The sequence below is a fragment of the Hemitrygon akajei genome, unplaced genomic scaffold, assembly GCF_048418815.1.
Source record: "Hemitrygon akajei unplaced genomic scaffold, sHemAka1.3 Scf000153, whole genome shotgun sequence".
In the NCBI taxonomy this organism is placed as follows: domain Eukaryota; kingdom Metazoa; phylum Chordata; class Chondrichthyes; order Myliobatiformes; family Dasyatidae; genus Hemitrygon; species Hemitrygon akajei.
Genome location: NW_027332039.1, coordinates 1,078,060 through 1,083,758, shown reverse-complemented (window position 1 = coordinate 1,083,758; position 5,699 = coordinate 1,078,060). Strand labels below are relative to the sequence as shown.

The 5,699-nt window shown below is 47.9% G+C and overlaps 1 protein-coding gene across 1 annotated transcript; it reads right to left on the bottom strand.

Moving 5' to 3' along the window:
* Positions 1-873: 873 nt before the first annotated feature.
* Positions 874-4,979, bottom strand: LOC140724030 (ribonuclease inhibitor-like). The gene is made up of 8 exons (XM_073038517.1): positions 4,934-4,979; positions 4,770-4,835; positions 3,246-3,383; positions 2,080-2,166; positions 1,755-1,925; positions 1,429-1,599; positions 1,122-1,273; positions 874-947 (listed from the first exon to the last, which is right to left on the bottom strand). The coding sequence occupies exons 3-8, from the start codon at positions 3,365-3,367 to the stop codon at positions 874-876; spliced, it is 777 nt and encodes a 258-aa protein (XP_072894618.1). The 5' UTR covers positions 3,368-3,383; positions 4,770-4,835; positions 4,934-4,979.
* Between the last annotated feature and the right edge of the window lie 720 nt (positions 4,980-5,699).

Sequence of the window (5,699 nt, the reverse complement as noted above, 5' to 3'; positions counted from 1 at the left end):
TAATATTTTCATCTGTTTGCTCTGGAATGTCGAGGATTTCAGATTCCACCTTCTCCGATAACGCTCGGCCTCAGCTCCAAAGTCTGAATTACCTTTTCGTGGTCCGTACAAGGCCCATTGATTTGCACGACATCAGACTTCGGGGCGTTCACCTCTGCAAAGATAAAGTCGAGGGTTTTCTTAATGTCATCAATGGCGTCCCAGACTGAAACCCACCATCCTCGCGTAATTCCCCATCTCACGTGGGGAGTATCGAACGCGGATATCCGGCGAAAGCAGCGCCGCTGCTGGACAGGAGGCGGAATTACGCGACTGGCTCCAGTCTCGCGCTTCACGACAAGAGAAGCGATCCGGGAGTCAGTTCCCTCAAAACCTTTGGGAATTAAACCTGGCGCGCGGCCATTAAAGATAAGGCTGGGAGTTAAAGGGGAGGGGGAGTTAAAGGGGAAGGGGAGTTAAATGGGAGGGGGGAATCGGCCAAAGTGTCCTCATCTCGTGTGCGGGGATGTTCACACATTCAGAGGTTCACGCGGTCCACACTCTTAGTCCGGGTCTGGGTTCCTGCAGAGATCTCAGTTCCTTCCTCCCGGTCTCACTGAACTGATTCCCACCCAGCCTGAAACAGATGGAGGAATAAAGATGAAATAAACAGATTACACAACAGTATCAGTTACAGGAGACTGAGGTTAATGTTTCACAACACTCACAGACAAATATCACTAGAAAACCCGCGGATCCGCTGTTATTTTATCACATTGAACATTAACACAAACACTCACCGGATCCACAACAGACTGGGGAGAGTCAGTATGAGGCGGCGGAGACCGGGGACAGATCGATCTGTGAGAGAGTTCCATCCTAGGTCCAGCTCCGTCAGTGATAAATTTGTTCTGAGAGTGCAGCCGAGATCCTCGATACCAGAATCTGTGAGACCGACATTGTCCAGCCTGGAGATGAGAAAGAGCGAGGGTGAAGGACGCAGAGAGACAGGAGACGGAGCAAATCCTCGGTCTTTATCAGTAACACAATTACTGATCACATTAATGTTCAGTGTCAGACACTCAGTGACTTTAAACACAATCTCCCACAGTCTGGTACATACACCAGTTTCTGTATTTTACACTCCGGGTTCCTCAGAGCCGTGGACACCAGTTTCACTCCTGAATCTCCCAGTTCATTATCACTCAGTTGCAGCTCCGTCAGTGATGGGTTTGTATTGAGAGCGGAGGCGAGATCCTCGGCACCAGATTCTGTGAGACCGATTCTCTCCAGCCTGGAGATGAGAGAGAGAGTGAGGATGACGGACACAGAGACAAAGGAGACGCTGCAGATCCCCAGTGTTTATTAGTAACACAATTACTGATCACATTATTGTTCAGTGTCAGACACCCAGTGACTGTAAACTCAATACCCCAGTCTGGTACTTACCGCAGTTTCTGTATTTTACACTCCGGGTTCCTCAAACCCACAGACATCAGTTTAACTCCGGTATCTCCAAGCTTATTATCACCCAGGTACAGCTCCATCAGTGATGGGTTTGTTCTGAGTGCGGAGGCGAGATCCTCGGCACCAGAATCTGTGAGAACGACTCTCTCCAGCCTGGAGATGAGAGACAGTGAGGCAGAAGGACACAGAGAGACAGGAGACGGTACAAATCTCCAGTGTTTATCAGTAACACAGTAAATGATCACATTAATGTTCAGTGTCAGACACCCAGTGACTGTAAACACAATCTCCCACATTCTGGTACTTACCCCAGTCTCCGTATTTTACACTCCGGATTCCTCAGAGCCGCAGACACCAGTTTCACTCCTGAATCTCCCAGGTCATTTTCACTCAGGAGCAGCTCCGTAAGTGATCGGTTTGTATTGAGTGCGGAAGTGAGTTCCTTGGCACCGGAATCTGTGACACCGACTTGGCTCAGCCTGGAGATGAGAGAGAGCGGGGTGAAGGACACAGCGTGACAGGAGACGGTACAAATCCCCAGTGTTTATCAGTAACACAATTACATATCTCGTTAGTGTTCAGTGTCAGACACCCAGTGACTGTAAACACAATCTCCCACAGTCCCGTACTTACCGCAGTTTCTCTATTTTACACTCCAGGTTGTTTAGTGCCGCCGACACCGGTTTCATTCCAGAATCTCCCAGTTCATTACGCCCAAGTCTAAACAAATTGATGAACAAAGTGATTCAACCCGTGTGTCTGAGGGAATTTCTCTCACTCAGATATTTGAGGAAAAATTAAACCCGTCGGTAAATCACCGGTCGGAGTTCCCATCACCGTCAATGTTCCTCACTGCCCAGCTCCAGCGTATTCACCGAATTTCAGTAAGTTTGTCTGTCAACGTGACCCTGTAAACTCCACATATTCTGTGTCATTCACCAATAGTTAGAAACGTGTTCCAGACGTGGGAGGGTCAGGAGGGGCGGGGTTGAAGGATGGGGGAAGTCCCACAGTGAGGAAGATTTGTTAATGGGAAAGTGTCGATGGGAGATGGTGGAAGCGAACCCACCTGAGGAAAAGGGATAGGAAGAGAGAACCTGCAAGAGGATGGTGATTGAGGAAGAGAGATCACGGAGGAGGCTGGAGGAGAGTTCCCACAGAGGAAAGAGTAGAGATCCCACATGAGGAAAGATGAGAGATCCCAGAAGAGGAAAGAGGAGTGGCTCCACATGAGGAAGGAGAAGAGATCCCACAAGAGGAAGAAGGATGGTAAAGAAAGATCCCGTAGGAGGATACTGATGGGAAAAGAAATTCCAACAAGACGAGGGATTGCACGGGAGGGGTGGATCTGAACTGAGGCCCACAAACGGGAGAACAGATGCACCCATGGGGTCTGGGTATCTGGTAGTGAGCACAGTCACACAGGCGGACTGATGCTGATAGTCACACGCGGGAAGGGCAGTGGAGGACAATTTCATAATGATAATTATTTCCTTCTCATAGGAACAGTCCGCTGACGATCTCTTGTCCTTCACCGGGAAGGGTGTGTGAAACTCCGACCAACCTGCTGCAGTCACGGCCATTCCCGTGATTTACTACCATTAAACAAATGGCCATTGTTTACTAATCTAAAGTCTCCACATCCTTTAACAACGAAACACAGAAACCTCTCATCCTTGGGGAAATACGGACCGATCCCCTGGTCATTTTACGCAATTCTTCACAATCGGATTTACTACAACTTTGCCAAAATCACAATGGAAGTTTCACAGTTCAGAGTGAGCGATAAATCAAGTTACCTCAAATCCTGGCACTTGTGCAGCCCGGGTCCCAGCCGCTGGATTCCTTCACACTGAATGTGGCTGCCAGCCAGATCGAGGTTTATTATTGTATCACAGAACCCGATGACATGGGAAATCATGCCTGGTAAATATGTTCTTCAAGGAAATAACAGGAATGGTAAACAAAGGAGAGTCAGTGGGTGCCATTTACTTGGATTTTTGGAAGGCATTTGATAAGGTGCCACATATGAGACTGCTGAACAGGATAAAGCCCTATTGCGTTACAGGAAAGATACTGGCATGGATAGAGGAATGGCTGACAGACAGGAGACTGCGAGTGGGAATAAAAGGGGCCTTTTCTGGTTTGTTGCCTGTGACCAGTGGTGTTCTTCAGGGTCAGTATTGGGACCGCAGTTTTTCACATTGTTTGATCAATGATTTAGATAACGGAATTGATGCCTTTGTGGCAAAGTTTGCGGATGATAAAAAGATAGGTGGAGGGATAGGTAGTGCTGAGGAAGCAATGCGATTGCACCAGAAAGAAGACAAATTGGAAGAACGGGCAAAAAAGTAGCAGATGAAATAGAGTGTTGGGAAATGTATGAAAATGCATTTTGGTTAAATGAACAATAGTGCGGACCATTATCTCAATGGGAGGAAGGGCCAAACACCAGAGGTGCAGAGGGACTTAGGAGTCCTCCAGCAAGATTCACAGAAGGTTCATTTACAGGTCGAGTCTGTAGCAAAGTAGGCAAATGCAATGTTGGCATTTATTTCAAAGGGAATCGAATATAAAAACAAAGAGATAATGCTGAGCCTTTATAAGACTGTAGTCAGGCCACGCTTGGGAGTATTGTCAACAATGTTGGAACCCATATCTCAAACTGGATGTGTTGTCATTGGAGAGAGTCCAGAGGAGATTCACGATGATGATTCTGGGAATGGGGGAGGGGAGTTAACATATGAGGAGCGTCTTGGCAACTTTGGGCCTGTAATCACTGGAATTTAGCGGAATGCGGGGGGGGGGGGAGGTGTGGTTGGGAATCTCTTTGAAACCTACTGAATGCTGAAGAAGCCAGATAGCGTGGATATGTACAGGATGTTTTCTGTGGTGGGCGTATCCAGAACTGAAAGGCACAACATCAAAATTGAGAGGCAAACCTTTACGACAGGTAAGGAGGATTATTGTTGCCAAGGAGTCGTGAATGCTGGAATGCTGTGCCACAGACTGCAGTGGAGGCCGTGTCCATGGGTATATTTATGGCAGAAGTTCTTGATTGGTCAGGGCATCAAAAGATATGGTGAGAAGGCAGGTGTATGGGGTTGAGTATGGGGTGAAATTTCATAGATGTCTCCAGGTGCACAGCCGAAGACCCGGACGGTACAAGGTGTTCTGAAAATTACAGATGGTTACATGTCCTCCAGCCACAGCAACAAAACATGTCTCCCATGTTTAGACAGTCTCTAATCATATCACCAAAGACAGGTATTCGGACTCTCAGAGTGAAAGAAAGACTTTGAGATCTCCGTTCCATCGCTTACCTTTCAGACGCGCGGGCAATTCAGATAAACCCCGCTCAGTGTCCATGCAGGCGAACTGGCCGTCACCTGTCCAAATAGATTAACCTGCATGAAGTCTGTTCTTTGTAATACTGTAAATTCATTAGCATTTACATCTGTAACACACAGTGTATTGTTCACCGTACCACGTTCCCGTATTTCATTCAATATTCAGCTCAGCTTCGGTAAATGGTGGTGTAGTTTCACAAAGGATTCCCACATCACCCTCCGGGCTCCGGTGCCCTTCTCCATCAGCAGATCCAGGAGGAGTTTGGAAGCGCCCGCTCGGTTTCCCTTCTCTGCGAGCTCAGTCACGCTCTGTAGTGAACGATGGGGAATATATTGAGGAGCGGAGGGATGGGTACAAATCTACCCTGAGCATGGACTGTCCCAGCACTTTCTGCTCGACACAGATCGCTAACAGCCATTGAGGTGTTCATAGCGGGAGAAAGAATTTAAAGAAGCGAGAGGTGTCAGTCCGGACATTCTGTGCCACAGATTGCGCAGTAATTATCACTTAGCAATGTTTAAGCGGAGCAGACATAGGGTGAGTGACCCAGAGATAATGTGGAGAATTGAGGCTTCGTGTCAGAGTCGGTCCAGTGAGGCTTTAGCTAGAATTTGGGTAATATTTTAGCTCCCGTTTTTACGGTTAGAACAGTGGTAATGCCAGGCAGGATAGTGGAATGTTCTTCCTACAGGGTGTGGCAAGACAAGGAGAAATCCAGTGTTCCTGACAAGTACAACCGGAAGAAGTGCATCCAACTGCAGCTTATTACATACTGTGCTAAGGAACTGGAGCTGGAGCTGGATGAAACCGGGATCATTCAGGAGGCTGAGAGGTTGACCGACAGGATGTACAGGGATGGAGCTGTACACAAGGGGCAGGACACAGGTAAGTGGGTGACTGTC